The sequence below is a fragment of the Heterocephalus glaber genome, unplaced genomic scaffold, assembly GCF_053883595.1.
Source record: "Heterocephalus glaber isolate CG9 unplaced genomic scaffold, H.glaber_assembly_v1.0 deba00001466, whole genome shotgun sequence".
NCBI classification, from domain to species: Eukaryota; Metazoa; Chordata; class Mammalia; order Rodentia; family Bathyergidae; genus Heterocephalus; species Heterocephalus glaber.
Genome location: NW_028258313.1, coordinates 96604 through 115819, shown reverse-complemented (window position 1 = coordinate 115819; position 19216 = coordinate 96604). Strand labels below are relative to the sequence as shown.

At 44.3% G+C, this 19216-nt stretch overlaps 2 protein-coding genes across 3 annotated transcripts in view; one reads left to right on the top strand and one right to left on the bottom strand.

Annotated features, from left to right (window-relative positions):
- The window catches only part of LOC147826506 (olfactory receptor 2T6-like), an 18537-nt gene extending 8828 nt beyond the window's left edge, over positions 1-9709 (bottom strand). Inside the window, exons 1-3 of the mRNA XM_087181044.1 lie at positions 9592-9709; positions 9124-9310; positions 819-934 (exon numbers count right to left, since the gene is read on the bottom strand). Of these exons, the coding sequence (XP_087037170.1) occupies positions 819-934; positions 9124-9310; positions 9592-9709 (421 nt within the window). The remainder of the gene's footprint in view (positions 1-818; positions 935-9123; positions 9311-9591) is intronic.
- Positions 2456-19216, top strand: LOC101725617 (olfactory receptor OR9H1). Of its 2 annotated transcripts, XM_004841931.3 has the most exons (3): positions 2456-2878; positions 13397-13571; positions 17431-19216. In XM_004841931.3, the coding sequence occupies exon 3, from the start codon at positions 17880-17882 to the stop codon at positions 18807-18809; it is 930 nt and encodes a 309-aa protein (XP_004841988.2). In that variant the 5' UTR covers positions 2456-2878; positions 13397-13571; positions 17431-17879; the 3' UTR covers positions 18810-19216. The 2 variants fall into 2 exon arrangements, with proteins under 2 accessions (XP_004841988.2, XP_087037147.1); XM_087181021.1 differs by lacking the exon at positions 2456-2878 and having other exon boundaries at positions 12902-13571.

Genomic DNA, 19216 nt, shown 5'->3' with positions numbered 1-19216 from the left:
GTGACTGGAGAGAACGCGATTGTTTTAAATGAGTGAGTGGATATTTTGTAGCTGAAGCAGCAGAAAATGTTTGTCTTCTTCTCACAGTTCTGGGCTTACTTATGTGCAACTGCATGTCATTGTGAATATCCCACCTTTGCTTGAAAATTGTGTCTAAGTGTCCTAAAGGAACGACTTGGCTGTATTCAGACATGGCGCAATACTACTAGCCTAGTGCTTTAGGGCTGAGAGTGAGGCTTCTGTCTGGACTTCTTGGTTTTTGAAACTCAGACAATCTAGTTTGTCTCTGGCTCTTGAATTGCGCTTCCTCCATCTCCACCCCAGTGTTCTTGAGGTAAGGCATCATCACGCCTCGCCACACCACTGCATGTCCTGCTTCCCAGTCAGGCCCGCTTAATTATTTTCTCATTTTACCACAGTCCCTATAACGGGCCAAGATTGTAGGGTCTGTTACAGTAAGCGCAGATCCCCTGACTTGTCTGGATAGAGCTGCTCCAGATTCACCCCAGCATCACCTGCTTGCACAGTGCCTACCGGGCTGAGCGGTGTCCTCACCCCAGCATGAAGGTGGGAGCTGCCTACATGGTCCCTCGCGGGTGCAGTGTAGCCAGGGAGGAACACTAGTTAGAGGCAGAATTGTTCACAGAAAACTTCACAGGAGGCAAAATCTCAGGACCTGAAGCTGGAGGGGCATCTCTGCTGCCCCAGTCTTGTCTCCACCTGAGCTTCTTCCTTCCCCTGAGAGAGGAGAGGGGTCCAGGCCGGAAGGCCTGCATTGTCACAGCTGGAGCACTCAGGTCTGTGAGGGGGACACTCACCTGCGGTCCTGGGGTCCCGCCTTCCATCCTGCACGCACTGCAGGGCACACAGCGGCAGGGCGCCCAGAGAGAGGTCTAGATGACCTCTGTGATCGGCGTCAAGGCCGTCCCCAGCTCTGAGGGATCCAGGGAGAGGCACTGGACTGCTCCAGTGGATGCTGAGCGCCTCCCTCAGAGTCAGCTGTCAGGAAAGAGTGGCTCTGTCCAGGGCTTAGCTGTCTTCTCCTCAGTTCTACTTAAGAGCTTCAGAGCGACTGCTTACGAGGTGTTTCATCATGGGCAGCCTCATGCTTATTGTTACTCCCGAGATTACGTTAGCAGTACTGGAAAACTGCCAAGGGAAGGCAAGTTTTCCATGTGGTCATTTAATTTCTCACCTTAGCAAAGGTCATGCGATCGAACCCATGCCCTTTCCTCTCTGGGAAGCAGTGTCCCAATGGTCATCACTGAGTACCACTGAAAAGGCTGTGTTCACAAATTCACTGAAGCCACGGAACACTCCGCAAAGAAAACCCAGCAGCAGCTTTGCTGAAGAGCTTACTTCAGGGAAAATTTAATGGAGGAAAATGTTGCTGTGAGGTACTTTTTAAGGCATGATCAGAGATCAAATTGATGAGAAAGCGCTTTACCTGGACGGAGTGCCGTTAGCATACAAAGGACACACCACTTTTCTCTGGAAAATTAAGACTTTGCTTTATTTGTAAAGCCAACAACTGATTTTGGAAAAATGAAAACATGTTAAAAATACATATCCCATTTCTCTAATACATACAAAAAAAGGAAAAATGTGACCATCAAGTGGAAAGCTTCGCTATTCTCGAGTTTTCTCCTAGAACTGTCAGACTCGGTGGTCTGGGATTAATTCTTCCTGTGATTCCCTGCAACTGTAACTTTTAAAGGTGATTTAAATTATTGATACAAGACTACTTCACCACTCGATGATCCAGTGTCATGTTTTGTTGTATGTCTTTATGTGTGGATGAAAATTAAATTAAATTAGGGTATATTACTGATTGTGTTTGCAGTATTCTTCCACCCCATAATGCATCACAAGCAGCTTCAGAGTTCTTCAGTTTGTTCTGTGAGCCCATTTGGCAGAGGCAGTAATACCTTGGCCAATGTGATGGGCTTCGGAGACCAGGTCGTCCTCCCCACTAGATTACTACAATCCTTTCATGCTGAGGTCCAGCTCTTCTGGGCACTCATACAGGAAGCAGTTACCTTCACAACTCAGAGATGTCTACCAATAGGAATTTTCCCTATACGTCCATGTCTCCATTTTCCAAAAATACTGCTTCCAATATCTTGAAAATGCTGACAACTCAATGGCCACGGGCCACGAATATACAAATGATCACAGATCTGGCTCTTCTGCGCCCCCCCCCCCCCAGATTGTACAAATCAGTGTGAGTCCACAATTTCTAGCCAGTTGGAGGCATTCTTTTCTGCACCATCCAACATGCTTGTCCCGGGATAGGGCTGCTGGCGCTACAGCTGTCCCCTTTTGGGTGGAGACTTTTTCACAAGTGTTTGTAAGCGAGTCCTGTGCTCTCTTTTCCTCCATCGGTTGACTGCAGTGAACTTCCTATGGCACAGAGGGCAGGGGTGGGGTCAGTGGTGTTTGGCTGCCTCAGAAACTGCATTGTGCCCTCATGGCCCTGTCACTCCAGTGTCACCCACACCATTCATGCTTGATGATGATGTTCTCTTGGGCGTGTCCGTGTGTTTGCACTGGTGGTGCAGACAACATGCATTTCGGTGGTAACTAAGGCTGCATGGTAACCTCATGGCTCTGTTTTAGTACTAAGTTGGAGCTAGAAACTCTCAGAAGGAGAGTAATATCCACAGACTACGGCAGGGCCCTGCTCCAGACTCCTGAGGCCTCAGCATCCTTCATCAGCAGGGGGCACTCAAACTCCCATCTCCTCTGACACCGAACGTCCAGCTTGGAGTCTGTGAGGTGGGGGCCCAAGTGACCCAGAAGTCTCCACAGCAGACTAAACCCGTCCCAGAGGCTTCTCTTGCTTCCATCCCCGAGACCACCAGGTCCGGTTCTCTTGGTGAGTGAGCTGGGGAAGGGCAGCCCAACAAATACTGTTGGGTCTGAAATTTAGTTTCATGGGCCCTCTTTTCATGGTGAGACAGACCAAATACAAGACATTATCTTGCAGCCCAGGAAGGTACAGTGACAGGTCCCACGCCAGCGGACACAGAAATTTCACTGAGGTAGAAGTCCACTAAATTGTGCTCCATTTTTATGCTATGACTTACACATGTCTTACAGAAAAGTCTACAATAGTAACTATTTCTTGCTTAGTATTTCCTATTAGGATGTCTCCCGTGCAGTGGGCCAATGTATTATATTATAGAAAAGACAGCTGACTAAGATTCCTGTGAATAAATTATGATGCAGGGCTTTAATGTTGACACAACCTTAAGGTAGGACCTGGGGGAGTATTGCTGATCTATCTTTCCGGCTGAAGGAAATCTTCTCCTAGTAGTCTTTACTAGCAAACATGGAGGAAAAACTCAGTTGCAGGATAAACAGCTGCACACCAGCTAAAAGCAGATGTGTTAATTGGCCCCAGGAATGAATCTGTAGCGGCAGATGTAAGTGGAGTCACTGAAAGCTCCGTAAGCCGCTCTCCTGCCCAGCATGTGTCTGCCTTCTCCACGGCCACACAGCAAGCTGACGGAGAGGCGGTGCAAATCTCTGTCCCTACTTTCTCCCCTTCCTGCAAATCCTCCCTGCATACACCTGGGAGAGGGGGTCTCTCACTCTTAAAGGGATATCTGTGAGCCTTTGGGAATAGACGTTCTGTCTACATTTTCACACAAATGGAGCTTAGGGAAGAATATGGAAACACTGATTGGAAATCTTTCCTTTGATGAAACTTAGAAGGAAAACACAGTTGTTACGTCAAATTTTCCTCTTCTGCTTTCAACTCCTTGATCTTTGTACTCTAAATATCTTCAAGGGGTAGCAGGCCACACACGTGGGTGTCAAAACTGCACTAATGGACAATGTCACAGAGACATTTTACCAAGAAGGAAATTATTGATTCCCCCCATGCCTGATGATCCATCAGAGCACACAAGCAACTGTTGCCTCCAACTCAAACCCAGGTTTAGAGTCTGGTTTCCCGTAAATCGATTCTTGCTCACTCATCCCCAGGCACTTACAGTGTCTCTCTCACACTCATGTGCATCCCACCCAGGAGTCTAAGGACATCAACCAGGATCTCCAGAACCAGTGCCCACAATCCAGACAGGTCCATAAGGCAGGCAAGCAAGGGGAAGGCCGAACAGCCCGAAGTGGCAATTAACGCAAACGGAAACTCATAGCCTAAAAACCAGAGGGTGGAATACAATATTCTGTGCAATGGGGACCTGAAAAAAAATAAGGCATAGCTGTGCTATATAAGGACAAAGTGTGCTTCAAGCTAAAACTGAGCAAAAGAAGCAAAGACAGTAAATATTGCTTAAGGGAGGAATTCAATAGAAAGAGATAATTATTCACATATATGCACTGAACAATGGGATACCCAACTTCATTAAAGCAGTACTACTGGACGTATGTACCAGATAAAGACACAATTATACTAAGGGAACTCAGCAACCACAGAGGGGCAGATAAACTAGACAAAAATTAACAAAGAAATATCATAGTTTAACAAGACTTTCAAACAAATGGACTTGATATCTACAGATTTTCCTACCCAACAACAGAATACACATTCTTCTCAGCAGCACATGGAACTTTTTCCAGATCAGACCACATTCAAGGCAATAAAGCATGCTTTAGTAAATGTGAAAGAATTGATATTATGCCATACTTATTATTAGATCATAACGAAACTAGAAATCAAGACAAAAGAGAAAACAGAAACTGTGGAAATACATGATATCTAAACAACATACTGCTAAACAAAAGATTACAGAAGAAACCAAAGAGGAAAAAGACAGTTTCCAGATTTAACAATAGCGCAGTACAATGTAACAGAACTTACGGGACATGCTGAAACAGTCCTGAGAGGAAGGTTTACAGCTGTGAATGCTGAACTCACAAAAACAGAGCAAGCCCAAATAAATAACCTAATGATGCATCTCAAGTTTTAGGATGAACAAGAAAAAGCCAAACCCAAAGCTGGTACACGGAAGGAAATTATAAATATCACAGCAAAAATTAATACATTTGAAACAAAACATTACAAAGAATCAGTGGGCTGTATCTTTGGTTACTTGAAAGAATAGACAAAATAGACAAAGCCTTAGCCAATCTAACCAAAAAGAGGAAAGACAAATCCCAATCAATGTAATTAGAAATAAAAAAGTGACATCACAATGGACACTGCCAAAATAAAAAAGATGATTAACAAGTACTTTGCAAGTCCTGTACATCAAAAAAATTGGAGAATTCAAAAGAAATGGCTAGGTTTCTAGATACATATCAAAACTGAACCAAGAAGATATAAATTCCTTGCATAATCCAATAACAGGCAATGAAACTGAAATATAACAAAGAGAAAACCTACCAACTAAGAAAAGCCTAGGTCTAGATGGATTCGCCACTGAATTCTAGTAAAACTTCAGGAAAAATGTAGCACCAATACTCCTCATGCACTTTAAGAAGATCAAAAGGGAAAGAATACTCCCACAGTCATTTCTGGCATCTATCATTCCCTGATTCCAAAACCAGAAATGGACTCAACTGAAAAAGAGACCCATAGATCAATCTCTTTAATTAATATAGGTACAAAAATCCTTAACAAGGTACTTGCAAGTAGAATGCAATGAATCATCATTATATATCATGATCAAGTAGGCTTGGTCCCAGGGATGCAAGGATGGTTCAACATATGCAAATCAATAAATGTAATTCACCCATGAAGAGAAACAAGGACAAAAATCACATGATCATCTCAATCTTTGGCAAAATCCAACATCCTTTCAAGATTAAAACCCTTAAGAAAATAGGTACAGAAGGACCTTATCACAATATGGTGAAAGCCACTTATGACCAGCCTACTGCAAACATCATATGAAATGGGGAGGAACTGAAAGCCTTCCTTCTAAAACCAGGAATGAGATAAGGATGTCCACTGTCGCTATTCCTGTTCAACATGTCCTCGAAACATTAGTCAGAGAAATCAGGCAAAAGAAAGAAACAAAAGGATATGTACAGGAAAGGAAGAAGTTAGAGTATCATTATTTGAAGATGACATGAACTTCTAGATAGAAGACTCAAAGGCCACCAAAAGACTCAGAATCAATAACCAAATTCTGTGACTTAGCAGGATACATATCAACACACAAAATTCAATAGCATTCCTGTACACTAATAATGAACCTGCTGAGGAAAGAAATTAGGGAAAAATACTGTTCACAGCAGCACCAAGAAAAATGAAATATTTAGAAATTAACCTAACTAAGGAAGTGAAAGATCTCCACAAGGAAAAGTACAGTACTATGAAAAAGGAAGTCAAAGAGAACATCCAAAACTGTAAATATATCCACTGTTTCTGGATAGGTAGAACTAATACGTTCAAAGTGGCCACACTTGCAAAATTGATATAAAGATTTAATGCAATCCCAATTAAAATATCAACAGCATCCTTCACAGAACTAGAGCACACAATCCAAAAATTCACGTGGAAGCAGAGGAGACCCAGAATAGCCAAGAACATCCTGAGTAACAGGAGCAAAGTGGGAGGCATCACAACCCTGGACTCGAAGTTATATTGCAAAGCTACTGTGATAAAGATAACATGGCACTGGCCCAAAAACAGACATGAAGATGAGTGGAATGGAGCAGAGGATGCAGAAACAGCCCAGTTACAGTCAGCTGCTTAATCTTTGACAAACATACACTGGAGGGAAGACAGCCTCTTTAACAAGTGGTGCTGGGAAAACTGGCTGTCCACACGCAGAAGACTGACTCTGTCTAGACCCATATCTCTCACCATGCACGAAACTAAAATCAAACTGGATCAAACAACTAAGTTATAAAACAGAAGCAGTTAACCTGCTGGAAGATAAAATAGGTAAATCTTGAAGTCATAGGCATAGGCTGGGACTTTCTGAGAAGAACCCTGGTTGCACAGGAAATAATACTAGGAATCAACAAATAGGAGGCTGAGGCAGGCAGATCACAAGTTTGAAGCCAGCGTATGGAGCTTAGTGAGACACTGCCCCCCCCCAAAAAAAAAGAAAGGAGAAAGAAAAAGGGGGGCCAGAGAATTGGTCTAGTGGTAGAGCACTTGCCTAGCATGCGTGAGGCCCTGGGTGTCACTCCTAGCTCCCGCGCCCCTGGAAAGTCATCTTTATTTCTCCATGTACAGAGAAAAACTCTTTGGTCCTGCTGGCTCCCAGTGAGGAGAGTCAGCCCTGTGCACATCTTCCTGACTAGACAAGGTGGCACCTCCGCCGGCCAAGGGCTCTGTCACTGCAGATGCCCTGTAGAGGTCAGGCAGGGTGGGCTTGTGTGGGCCAACTTTCAGCAATCAAACCTACTGAAATTTCCCCATCTGTCACCTAGCTAGTGTTTTCCCCAGTGGCCAAGCTGGTTTCCACAATATGACAAACATTAGAAATATGTGTATTAAAGAATTCAGTGTACTGGCACATTTTGTATTTTCTTACATAATACATATATTTATTTTTTTCTTCAAGTTTTTAAAACTGTTAGTGTATTATAGAACAAATTTTCTTCCCTAAAATTGGAATTTATCACTAATGTTTTACATTATTTTAATTTCCAAATGAAAGTTTCTACACAAATTTATATTGAACATATGTGAAAGTTTTATTAATACTAAGCGAAGTATATATCAGTTTGGGAAACAACAGATGTGGACAGAAAAATATTTGTATTGTTGTGTTGGTGAAATAAAGTCCTAGGCTACAAGTAGAGGTGGATGTTTATAAAATCAGAGAAACACAGACAAATTTAACATCTATACAGGTTAATACCCTAGGCAAAGAGAGTTAATCTTTTCCTAATTGTCAGACATGAACCTTTTCCCAGAAAAATGTGTAACACGCCTGGGAGCAAGTGAGAAAACTGACTTGTGTGCAAACGCCAGCCTATTCCTGAAAAAGGGCCACTCATAAAATGAATAAAACAGAGGCAAACTAAATAAGCCTGTGGGAGTGCAGGGTAGCCCTCCTGCAACAAAGAAGGGATTCCACTGCCATGAAAGGCAGTTGGTCATGAGCCCTGCTTCCTAGGGTCTTAATTCAAGAACATATTATTCCTGTGTTAGTGTTAGTTAGTGTTAGTGTTAGTGTTCTAGATCAAGCATGGGGAACCTTTTAGAGCTTTCAATGATAACAAACAGTGCCCTGTGGCACGCGTGCCATAGGTTTGCCACCACTATTCTAGGTGAATCGAATATTAGTTTGTTTCCATATATGCATTAGATTATAAACAATTAAATATTTCGTTTCTGCTTAATTTCAAGGTAATTACGTTGATTTGGCCACACTGTGTATTTACTTCACATTTCCCTGACCACATCTGACCGTGTGACCTGTAAATTAACCTACGTATTTGGGCTGTCACGATGTTGCTGAAGCCACCCTTGGTCTCCATCTGCTGTTTTGTGACTAACAAACACATCTGATCTCAGGCGGTTCTCACAGGTGGGGCGAGACAGACTGGGTGAGGCTCCCCATGACCGCTGCTGCATAGGCTCAGGAACTGCATGCTGAGGTGCTGCCTTCTCTGAGGAACACGGCTCCCTGAGAGATGCTGCGGGCTGTGTGGCCCTGGCTCACTTGACCCTTGGGTTGTGGGGAGAAGGGTGCTGCAGGCTGAGGCAGAGCTGTCCCAGGGGGTCTGAGTCCCCAGAACAGTCGTTTGCTTTCAGCCTTTGCACCTGACATAGGCTCCTGTGAGCCCTGGTGTAGCTCTGGGGCGCAGGGCTGAGACCAAGAGCTCCAGCATCCCGCCCTAAAGCTAAGAGCGCTTTAGCTCTGAACCCCAGGAAGAAGTCTTCCCTGTCTCCCCGACACTGTGGGATTTACGACTTTCTTTCCTTCCCTGCGTGTACAGTTCGTGTAACGTAGTCCATGGTGAAGCATTTTACCCCAGACACTGGATTCACGCTCCAGTCTTTAGCTGCTCATACTTGGTTCGAAGTAATCTCTTATTTCCTTTGGAGCAAAGCTGTGTTTTGCCCGGAAGCTCGCAAGACCTAAGGGAAACAGCGTTACAGGCTGGGTGGGTGTGGACGAGGCAGGCAGGGAAGAGCTGCACACACCGCCCTCCCCAGCCCCGGGCCCAGGCAGCGCTGTCTCCCACCGGGAGAGCAGAGCAGAGCAGACGCTGAGGTCAGACCGCAGCGCTGAGCTCTCCAGGGTGACGGTGCTGGCCACTGCCTCACGCCCCAGCTGCAGGCTGAGCCGCCGGAATGTGTTCTGCCAGGCAACGGCCTGCTCCTGCCACCCCTTCTCCAACCCCGGAGTCGGAGCAGGGAGCAAGACTGCGCCTGCCAGGAGCCCAGGAGCAGGCATGAAAACCAGCAAGAACCTCTGCCTGGAGCGAGACTCGTGCCTGGAAAGAACTGAAGACCCCAGGTGCAGGCTGGAGCCCACAGATGGGCCCTGCTCTGCCCCACCAGGCAGAGATGGGGCTCCTGGGACAGACCGGAGTGCGGTCTCTGCACCTGGAGACTCTGAGTGGGCTCAGGGCGCACCCGGCCCCTCCGGGCTCTGTGGCTCAGGTGCCCCAGCTTAGCGGCCTCTGGGTTGTGTCCACCACAGACCTCACCTTCGGGGAGACGGCCATTCCCAGGCCAGAGCTGGCAGGCAGGGCCCACAGCTTCTGCACCAAGGCTGGCCCTGTGTGTTCGCCCCACTGCCGCCAGGGGGGTGCGGCCTCCGTGCATCCCGAGACTGCGCGGGTCCGAGCAGCTGGGTCACACAAGCATCTCCTTCTGTCGTCTCTCCTGTCCACCTTTGTTCACTAAGTTTATAGGGACAGACCTCTCAGTTAAATGTAATTGGATTCACTGTGAGCACGTATGAGATAAAACAGTCTGACCACATGGTTTGTTTACTGGGCGGATGTTTGATAACTGAGCCTGAAAAATATCACTAATGGGAAGTTGGACTTGCTGAGCCAGCTCGGTGTAGAATACCACAATGACTGCTCAGGCAATCCCAGACAGAAACACCACTCTTTTCTAGGAACGCGTTTGAGTTATGCAGGGTTATGTGACAGAACGGCTTTACTTCGTGTTACTGCAAATGTTCACATGTGAGTGGCTCCTCTCTCACTCCTGGTCGGGAGTAGGAAAGTCCTACGCACCGCTGACCCTGTTTACTTGCTCCTCTTTCTGAAGGTGCTTCGTGCAGCTGTGTGACCTGCCTGCCTTCCAACTGCAGGTCAGTCTCTTGTCTGTCCCAGATTCTCACCACCCATGGGCCCTTTCTTGTCAGGACTCCTCCAGGATTCCCTCTGCTTCCTTCACAAACCATGCTCTGCAGTGCTCATCTGAGTCTTTGTCTTCATTGTGCTCTTCAGTCCACACGTCAGCAAACAGAAAGCACTTACTCACCTTGTCCGTGGTCATGTCTCATCAACTCCTTGTGCCCTAACTCTCTCGAGGCATTGGGGCTATTTTCCACCCATTCAACTTTTAGGATCATAACACCACATTTCAAGACAAGGAAAATAATTCCATTTTATCAAGTTTCTCAAAATTCACACACCTTGTTTGTGCCTACATAGAATCCAAACCACCACGTTTATAAGACTTCAGAAAATAGGAGGTTGAACAATAAGGTCCATTACTTTGCATTTTATCAAACTCCAAATCCAGCAAGTGCTCTCCATACTCCCTCATTTCCCTTCCTGCTTCCTCTCTTTCTGCGTTTCCTCTCTTCGTCTCTCCCTCCTTATTTCCTTCCTTCCTCCCCCACTTCTGCCTTTCTTCCCTTTCTTTACAGTACTAAGGATTGAACTCAGTCTTTTTCCTGCATTCTCAGCCCCATTTTGGTTAGTCAGTCAGTTAGTTAGTTAGTCAGTGAGTTAGTCAGTTAGTTAGTTAGTTAGTTTGTGTTTTACTTTGAGACTGTTTTGCTGAATTGCTAAATTGCACAGGCTTGGCTCAAATACTGATCTCTTAAGGTCTAAATGCCTGGCTTTTCCTAGATATAATTTGGAAAATATGACATGCAGAATATTTCAAAGGTATACAAGTAAAACATTTTCTTATGTATTGACTGAGCTACTATATGACATGTTAATAGCAATTATTATGAGTAATTTGGATTGTAACACTCAGAAACACTTAAAGCAACATCTTTAAGGCTTTTCCATTGCCTTTTCCTTATTTCAGTTTAATAAAATCATAACATAAAATGTCTCAAAAATATGTCTAGGACTTCATGGACCTTGAGAAAACAATCCAAAAATGCATTTGGAACAAGAAGAGAACCAGAATAGCAAAAGCAATTCTAGGTAACAGAGACATGGCAGGGGGTATCACAATCCCCAACCTGCAACTATACTACAAAGCTACTGTGATAAAAACAGCATGGTACTGGCAAAGAAACAGACCTGAGGACCAGTGGAACAGATTAGAAGATGCAGAAACAACACCAGACACACTCAGCCATCTCATCTTCTACAAAGGAGCCAAACACCCTCACTGGAGGAAAGATAGCCTCTTTAAAAAATGGTGCTGGAAAAATTGGGTTTCAACTTGCCAAAGATTAAAACTAGACCTATATCTCTTGCCATGCACTAAACTAAAATCAAAATGGATTAAAGATCTAAATATTAAAATAGAAACTCTGAACCAGTTGGAACAGAGGTTAAGTAGAACTCTTGAAGACATTGGTGTAGGAAAAGATTTTATGAACAAAACCTCAGTTGCCCATGAACTAGCACAAACAATCAACAAGTAGGATCTCTTCTTATTAAAAAGCTTCTGCACAGCAAGAGAAACCACCAGCAGTGTGAAGAGACAACCCAAAACGTGGGAAAAAATCTTCACCTGCTCTTCCTCAGACAAAGGTCTACTATCTCGAATCTAAAAGAACTTAAAAAGAACTTAAAAAGATCAGACCTCCCAAATTTAAAGACCCAATCTGAAAATGGGCATCTGAAATGAACAGACATTTCTCAGACAAAGAAGTAGAAATAGCAAATAAATACATGAAAAAATGTTCAACATCACTGGTCATTGAGAGACGCAAATGAAAACAAGGCTGAGATTCCACCTCACTCCAGAAAGAATGGCTGCCATCATGAAATCAACCAATAATAAATGCACCAATAATAAACCAATAATAAACAAATGCTGGCGGGGCTGTGGGGAAAGAGGAACACTGCGCCACTGCTGGTGGGAGTGTAGACTGGTGCAAGCACTGTGGAAATCAGTATGGAGATACCTCAAAGAACTAGGACTGGAAGTCTCATTTGACCCCGCTACTCCACTGCTGGGGATCTTCCCCAAAGAATTAAAAGAATCATACCACAGTGATATATGTGTGTTCATGTTCATAGCAGCACAGTTTGTGATAGCTAAAACTTGGAAACAGCCCAAATGCCCATCAACTGGAGACTGGATGAAGAAAATGTGGGTTTTTTTATAAAATGGAGTACTACTCAGCTGTAAAAAATGAGAAATTAGAGACATTTATAGCTAAGTGGATGCACATTGAGGCAATACTCTTAAGTGAAATAAATAGGACACACGTGTAAATACTGAATAGTTTCTCTGGTGTGAGAAACTGAAAGTGTAAATAAGGACTAAAATGTATAATAGGTAATGTGAAATAGGAAGAAAAGGGGCAAAGGGGAAGGAAGTGGGAGGGCTAGGGGAAAGGATAGAAGGGAATGGGATTAATAGGAGAAAACAGAAAAATAAGAACAAAATCTTTGTAAATAGGGAGGAATGGAGGGGTTGAAGGGAGGGCAGGGGAAGGGTGAAAAATAAGAACTAAGAGAGACTATGTAAAGGTGCAAATTTCCAATGATGAATGTCATTATATTGTATACCTAAAATGTACCAATGATTAGAATGAATAATTGATAATGCAAAATAGGAAGAAAAGGTCCAAAGGGGTAGGGGTAGTGGGAGGGGCAGGGGAAAGGAAAGAAGGGAAAGGAAAAATGATGAGAAATGGACAAAATGGAAATAAAGTCTTTGTAAATAGGGAAGGGTGGAGGGGGTGAAGGGAGGGCTAGGAATGGGGAAAAGATAAGAACCAAGATGCATCATGTAAAGGTACAATTCCCAATGAGAAATGTAATTGTGTTGTATACCTACAATGTACCAATAAAAGAATTTAACAAAAAAAAATATGTCTAGGAGAATATCTGTCCTTGGGTTCAATTAGGTCACCAGAGAGCTCAAAACAGACCAACACAGTCAGGTTACACCTGGCTCATGTGAGTTCATGCTGTGCTACACAGTGACCACGCATCTGAAGCAAAAGCAGAGGGAATTCCATGAAAACTGGAAGCCTTGAAACTCGCAGGTATGGCCTACTTTTAAACTACAGGCAGTATGGTTGTGAACTCTGCTTTCTTTTGTTCCCAAACCCTTCTGTCTTCTTGCCAGGTTGTAGTACACAAGTGAAACTCCTTTTTGAATGCAGGACCCTGGGGAATGAATCTCAGATGACCAGGGCCAAGGGACGTCTCATAACCCTCAGCCTTGTGAGCAGCACTTCCATGTAGATGTCATTCACTGCAGAGCAGAGGGCGTCTCAGAAGTGAGGACACAGGACATGCAGGTGAGGGTGGCTTCACTGAGAATGTACCGCACTTCCTCAAACCCTGTGAACTTCTGATTAAGTTGATGTGAATTCTAGTAGAGCTGGCAGAAAATTCAAATCAATTGCAATTTGCTTTAGAATTCCATGTAATTTATGAAAATCACAGACTTCAACTAAATAGCATTGGGCAAAAATAGACTTTAAAAATAATAGAATGAACAGTGGCAATGTTTACACTGAGCTTATGATATGCCAGGAACACTCTGAAGTATTTTCCCCCAAGAAAGCTTTAGACTTCACAATGAAGCCCAGTCCCCCATGGCCCACTCTGGACAGGTCCCGATACTGAGATAAGGAAGGAATAAGACATCTGCCCGAGGAAGCATCTAGTAAGTGTTTGAATCCAGGGCTTCCGGCCCCAGGTCTGCTGTTAGGGGCTACACGGCCTCATTCTCTAGGGTAAGACACTCCTACCGCTGAGATTCTCCTGCACAAGGGTCATCATACATTCGGTCAGCACCAAGTATGGGGGCATTTGACAATAAATAAATCAGTTTGGGATTTTTAATTCAAATCACTGATGCAAACTTATAACAAAAGTGACTCAAAGAAATAAAAAAGTGACTTAAAAATAAAATTAAGAAGTAGGAGCATTTTATTCCCTTATCTAATTAGTAGACATTGTTTTATGGATTTTGGAGCCAAATTTCTCAGTGTAGAACTGGGGCTTTGTGTTTATTAATAGTGAGAATCAGAGTAAAATATCTAACTCTCTCAACTGCATTATGTCCTTTCTATAAAATGATCATCATTTTGGTATTTACCTCACATAGTTTGCATAAGGATCAAAGGAGACAACATTTGTGTAGTAGTGCTTGGGACCCTGCCCAGGGTGAGAAATCTACTCAACTCATCTGATTGGGGAACTAAAAAGCACTTTTTAAATTTTCCACCAGAGCACTGACAGAATAGCAGCCTCTTACTGTCGAATGCAGTGCACATTCTCCACTGTCACAGCAGGTTTTCACACTGCCATGCCTCAAGTTTTCTGCAGTTCAGAAGACTGCAGTTTCTTCAGTTTTCATCCAAGTACTACATGTTGTGACACCCACTGATTGTATTCCACTGGATTTTCCCACAGATGATGGAAGGAATACATAGAATAATAAACACCAGGAAACTCTAAAAGTTTTAATAACAAATGGGTCTTAACCACCATCTATCTATTTCAAGGTTTCCATATAAGAAAATTTTATACGTGTATTTCCCACTGTAAAGCTCACTGTCAGCCCACTCAGAATCTGGCCCATGCTTGATTACTTGGTCCCATATTGTGTAAATCTAAAAATAGTGACATTCTAAGAAGTAGAGTGAATGTTTTGCAACACAGAATAATAATTCAGCAAAACCCTAGACCACAATAGCACACAGCAATACTGACCTAGACTTCAGTGCTTGGATTAAAAACAACAGTAACTCCCAGGCATGGTGGTGCACGCCTATAATCCCAGCACTTGGAAGGCTGAGGGAAGAGGATTGTTGTGAGTTCCAGGCAAGCCTGGGCTTCACAGAGAGATCCTATCTCAAAAACAAGTGGTAAGTCGATTTGGGAGCAGAGCACAGGCCCGGGAGTAGGGCAGAAAATCAAGCTCTGTTCAGCAGGAGACTGGAGTGCATGTCCCAGTGCTCCTCGAAAGACTCAGTGTGATTAGCAGCGGCACTGGGGGCTCCCGTGAGCGGTTAGAAAAATAAGGACACAGCCAATATTTTTAAAGATTGATTATCCCATAAGAATTATCAAATTAATTTTAGTTATTCCCTTAAAATTTGGATTGTGATCTTTTGTTTTCTATATCACTATTACAGTACAACCATAAATACTTATTGTGAAAGCATTTAAAACTAAAATCTTTGGTTCTATGGCTATAAAGTCCTAAAAAAATTCAGGTGCAGAACTTTGCTTTGTTGTCAGTAAGATTTTCTTCCTTTTGTGAGATTCTGTAGCACAGAGTCTTCCAGAAAAATGAACAGCCTTTGATGAGAGACAAGGACATTCATGGGCTCTCTGGGAGTTAGCTGGCTTAAGCTCATCTACTAAGTGCTGCCTCTGAAGCGAAATAGTAATAACGCTGTGTGCATCGGGTTTAGCTTTGTTGAGCACAGAGCACAGCGTGTGCAGGCCTGGCCTATCTGGGGAAGGTTCACAGCTATTCTACATGGACATGACTGGCTTTGCTTCCTCTTAAGCCTACACTGGCTGTGTGATCTGTTTCTTCCTTCTGAAGACTGAAGGCACTTAGGGTTTGGAACCTACACTTCCAACAATGTGAGCCATAATGTTCAAAGTAGGGAGTCATGCTTTATTCTCTGCCCACTGTGGAAAATTTGTGTGTTGAGTCCAGCCAGTGTCTGGGTGTACAAGGAACCATTTATGCATTTGTGCAGTGCATTGGTGTGAATGGTGCTCCAGTTAGGGCGGCAAAGCAAAATCACAGTCTTCCCTCTCCTGGGAAAGATTTTCCAAAATGACAAACCAAATATTCTCCATTGGAGGAGAACTAAAAATTAGAGAAGTGTGTTATTATATTTATGAACTCCCAAGGTGCTGGAGAATTTAAAGTTCCTAATGAATTTTAGAAAAAGATATTCTGACTCTTCACCTGAAAAAATTAAGAGTTATTGCATATAAATTTTATTTACCATGTTAGAGTTCATAAGAAGAGAGGATATTAATGTTTATTCTGCATGTAATCTGAATAAAAGCTACCATGTAGTATATATTTACACATTCTTGGTTAGGTATGTTTATTTCTATTTCCTATAGAGTAAGAAATATTATCAGCAAATTTCCAAACAGCGAGTTTCCACGTATACACAAATTCACAAACATTGGTTCGTATTCACAATCATGGCTTCATCCCATGTTTTACGTTCAAGAGTCTCACCTTACAATTAAATCTCACCTTTCACCTTCCAAGTTCAAATAGTCTTAAGCTACTTAAATGTGTTTACAATTATATTATGTTTACTATTTAATAAAGACAGTGATGTCTCAGAGAGGGAGTTGTGATAGGCAAAAAGAAAAAATGCAGTTCTATAATCACGGATTTAAGTAAGAGAATCATCAATGATTACAATTAAAAAGGTCTAATTTGAATTTTAAAAATCATGCATTTTGAATGGCTTTTGCCTCGTATCTTAACCACATTGTCATCAATTTATTTAAATTATATGCAATAGCAGAATGGCTACCACCTCCCACCAGATGCCCGTGTATTAAATTGTGGAGTGCCTTAATGTATCCCCTTAAATGATAAAGGGAATTTGCAGATATGACTGTTAATGATGAAGACATTAATTATCTTGGTTTACCTGCAAGGGTCCAGAGTTTCCCCAAGGGAGGTAGAATGGTCAGATACATTAGATGCAAGGCCAGAAGCAGAGAGTTTAGGGAGAAGGAAGGTGCTCAGCCTCAACTTTAAGAACAGAAGAGGCTCAGGGTAAGGGATGCGGTATTTAGAAGTTGGAAAAGGCAAACTAATTCCCTATAACAGCCTCTGAAAGGAAATGGGCTGCTAATACCCACACCGAGACCCACTGCACTTACTTCTCTAGAAGAAGAAGATTTCTAATCGCTACTGTTTCAGGCCATGGAGTCCACGATAATTCGTGACTGCAGTAACAAGCAATTCCTGCAGAGAGTGTGACACAGGACTCTTTGTGAATCGATGTTGCTCATACTATCACTGTCAGTGGCCACTGCCTCCCATCCCGGGATGGATGATGAACCTGAAATGCAGAATTAGCTCAGTTACCTCAGTAGTCATGTCTCAGGTGTCCTCCTGTCTAACTTTGTGTTTTCCCCCTTTTCCCTTAGTGCTGGGTGTGAGCCCAGGCCCTTGTGCATGCCAGGCAGCTGCTCCACCGTGGAGCTATTCTTCAAGCCACTGTCTTCATGCTGTGAAGCTTCTCTGAATTGTTTGTAAAACCTGAGGATGTGACATAAAGGAATGATGCGAAATAGATCGGAGAGTTGAGCTGAACCACACTCCGACATGTTCACAGATGCAGAACCCCCGGACCCGTTTCATAACTTAGGTCCAGTTCTTTTCCTGGCGGCAGAACGCTTCTCCTTTGCAGGACGCATGGAACGCAGTAGGCAGAGACACTATGCCAGGCCATGAGCAGAGCCTCTTCCTGCCACACAGAGATCCTATTTTAACTTAATTTAACTCACCACACCAAACAGAGTGCTGGGGCCTCTGAACTGCATGTGGCTCTCACGTTTCCTTGTCCTGCTTGGCCCTCTCTGGCTGCAGTTGCACAATGGTGAACTGCACACAAGTCTCAGAGTTTGTCTTACTTGGCTTCAGAGGGGGCCCGGGAACGCAGATCTCGCTGTTCCTTGTGTTTCTGGCCCTGTACACCGTGGCCGTGGTGGGGAACTGTGGCATGATTGTGCTCATCAGGGCCGACGCGTGCCTGCACACCCCGATGTACGCCTTCCTCCAAAGCCTGTCCTTGCTGGACATCTGCTACTCCTCCACTATTGTGCCCAGGGCCCTGGTGGACTTCTGGGTCCGGGGCCACACGGTGTCCTTCGGTGGGTGTGCAGCCCAGTTCTTCTTCCTGTCCCTCTTTGGCACCACCGAGGCCTTCCTGCTGGCCGCCATGGCCTACGACCGCTTCATTGCCATCTGCAGCCCCCTGCGCTATCCCGTGACCATGTCGCCCCAGCTGTGTGCACACCTCGTGCTGGGGTCCTACTCTTGGGGGGCCCTGAATGCTCTCACGCAGACGACCATGACCTTCACGCTGTCCTTCTGCGGGCCCAACGAGGTCAATGACTTCTTCTGTGACGTGCTTCCCGTCTTGTCCCTCTCCTGCTCCAACACCTTCACCAACCAGCTGGTTCTGCTTGGCCTCTGCGGCTCCATCATCGTCGGCACCTTTCTCGTCACGCTGGTCTCCTACATCTACATCATCTCAGCAATCCTGAAGATCCGCACCGCGCAGGGACGCCACAAAGCCTTCTCCACCTGCGCCTCCCATCTCACCGGGGTCTGCCTGTTCTTCGGCACCGTCTTCTTCATGTATGCACAGCCCAGCGCCGCGTCCTCTATGGAGCAGAGCAAGGTGGTGTCCGTCTTCTACACCGTGGTCATCCCCATGCTGAACCCGCTCATCTACAGCCTGAGGAACAGCGACGTACAGCGTGCGCTGAGCAGGGCCAAGCGCAGGCTGTCCTGGCTGTAATGGTGCCGTGGGCCCCAGGGCCAGCCTGGGGTCCACCCTGAACCTCGACTGTGCCGGGTGGCGGACTTCAGGATGCGGCTTTCCGGGTCCCTGTGGATGCCCTGTCTGCATCCCGGGCTGTGGTGTAGGAGAGTTTCGGTTGACTTGATGTCTTCACCAGCAGCAGAAGTGTGGCTCACGAGGGAAGATGTTGAGGACTGGAAGACTGGGCGACTGAGTGGATGTTTGTATGGGTTTTATCCTGTATGTTCCGTAGCATCCCGGTAAACCTCTAATAGAAAATATCTATGTAAAAATTGTATACTTTTACAAAGTCAGTAAAATGTTTATCTTGGATACAATTCACTAAGTATATATAAAGGTTAAAAAGAAGCTTTGATATTTAATCTAAAATATTTATAAATGTA

Bases quoted from the DNA above. Each gene is read 5' to 3' on its own strand.
- LOC101725617 (XM_004841931.3), top strand. From the start codon at position 17,880: ATGGTGAACTGCACACAAGTCTCAGAGTTTGTCTTACTTGGCTTCAGA.